General features: G+C 39.2%; 1 protein-coding gene across 1 annotated transcript; it reads right to left on the bottom strand.

Annotated features, from left to right (window-relative positions):
- Positions 1-523: 523 nt before the first annotated feature.
- On the bottom strand, positions 524-1,483 carry LOC104807984. The gene is made up of 4 exons (XM_010533456.1): positions 1,449-1,483; positions 922-1,358; positions 629-823; positions 524-540 (listed from the first exon to the last, which is right to left on the bottom strand). The coding sequence occupies exons 1-4, from the start codon at positions 1,481-1,483 to the stop codon at positions 524-526; spliced, it is 684 nt and encodes a 227-aa protein (XP_010531758.1).
- Positions 1,484-2,048: the final 565 nt, after the last annotated feature.

Genomic DNA, 2,048 nt, shown 5'->3' with positions numbered 1-2,048 from the left:
TCTCACTGAAAAACGAAAATGGAACGACCGCACGAAGAACACAAGCTGATTTTACGAGTTCCGGATCTCAGTGTAAGATCGGTACTTCTCTCCCAGACCTGATTTGTCGGGAATCCACTATATATTGTTGTTATAGAAGAGAATTACAAACTCTACACTAAGCTTGATCGGTGAAAACAAAGAATTTGATCGAACTAACCTTCAATCATAAATGATTCGGCCAATTTACTAAAATATATTACTTGTGTCGCATGAATTTTAGGGGTATACCTAAAAAAATAAACAATTGAGGAATGTCCTCTCTACCCTTAAAAAAAATAGAAAAGACCTTAAACCTCTTGATAAAGAAATGTGTGTGCACGTGTGTAGTTGTTGCCCTGAAACCTGTCTCAAGAGATGATAAAAAGAGGGAAAAATTCTAAACACGTCCAGATGGTAAAAGTAAATCATAGTCGCCAACACACAATATAACAACCATTCCACCATTTTCGATGCGCAGATTACTTTACATCTTCCTAACATTCTACTTCTTCGTAGATCCTGCATATTTTCACAAATGTGTGAGGCATATCCGCTATCCAATACCCAGGATGAAGCAGACAAAACGTAATTTTCATAACGTTGATACCTGAACATGAAGCTTCAACAAGCTTATTCTTCTTCAGATCCTCCAAGTAGAGATTGTTCTTCCTATGATAGTGTCTAATCTCGTGGCAGTAGTGGCATTCTCCCTTGTCTGGTTTGGACTTCGGCAACACGACAACTTTTGCCTTCTTTGTCGATTCCTTACTCTTTCTTTTTTCTCGTGTCGCTTTCTGGAACTCTTTCCAGATTGCACGACAAGGATGCTCTTTTCAGTCTTAATTTTTTTCTCATCCGACATTAGCATCCCATACAGCTCGGTAAAACTCATGTCCATACCATTCATATCATAATTTAAGACAAAATATCGAAAACTATTAGGAAGTGAATGGAGGATCATGTCCACCGCAAGCTCCTTGTGCATCTTAGCGCCAAATAGTTCCAGATCATCAAAATGACTCTTCATTTTGAGTACATGTGGACAGACAGAACACCCATTAGCCAGTTTACAGTTCAAAAGGCTACACATAATTTTGAATCTCTCTAAGCGGGCTTGCTCTTCGAACATGAGCTTAAGTTGATCCATCATCAACCAAACACCCAGACCATCAAACTGTTTGATCAAATCGGGAATCATTGTTCCAAGCATAAGGCATCTCACATCACGATTGTCTTTCTTATGCTTCAAGTAAGCATCCTTGACAGCCTGTGGTGCAGTGTTCGGTGGCTCCTCATTGACGAACGGTTCATGGAGAACGTACTCATTATCTTCGCTTCTGTGAACAATTCTCAAGTAGCGACATCAATCAAGGAAGTTCGCCCCATTGAGTTTTTCACGCTCAATGATCGATCACAACGAAGGTCACAGAGTTGATATGCTACTAGTTCCGTTGTTCGTCATCTACAGAATTTCAGAAAGTATAACACAAGAAAATATAAATATATATACAGAAAACAAGCAAAGAACAATTTTGGTATACTCTATCTTCTCCAACATTCAAGCGAAAACCTATCAATGGGATTTCCATTGCTTCCTGCGATCTAAAATGGAGTATATCCTACTTGCCGAGCATGTCTAGTAGGTGTCGGAATACAAGAAAGCAAGTAAAATTAACGGTTTATAAAACGATGATTTAAGGCGTTGTAGGTTCGGGATCCCTCAAGATTCGCATGGACGGTTAGTGATGCTACAATGCCTATGGGTTTATCTTCCAATTGGGGGTTTCAAGCACTTCCTCTAGAGTTTGTCTCTCCCGAGCTTAAACTCACTACCTAGGAAATCGATTCACCCATTTTCCAATGATCCAAATGATCTCTAGATGCATTAATGTACCCCATCATGAACCCTAAACAAGCTAAGCCATCTCCCAATGTGAATAACTCACTCATTTGACATTTGGTTCCAAACATCATTCCCATATCCCTATGATCAATGTGTTCTACAATCATATCAATTAGGGTTTCAA

This window comes from Tarenaya hassleriana, unplaced genomic scaffold (genome assembly GCF_000463585.1).
Source record: "Tarenaya hassleriana unplaced genomic scaffold, ASM46358v1 Cleome1345, whole genome shotgun sequence".
In the NCBI taxonomy this organism is placed as follows: domain Eukaryota; kingdom Viridiplantae; phylum Streptophyta; class Magnoliopsida; order Brassicales; family Cleomaceae; genus Tarenaya; species Tarenaya hassleriana.
Note: the sequence above shows the minus strand (reverse complement) of the source record. Positions and strands in the feature narration are given on the sequence as shown.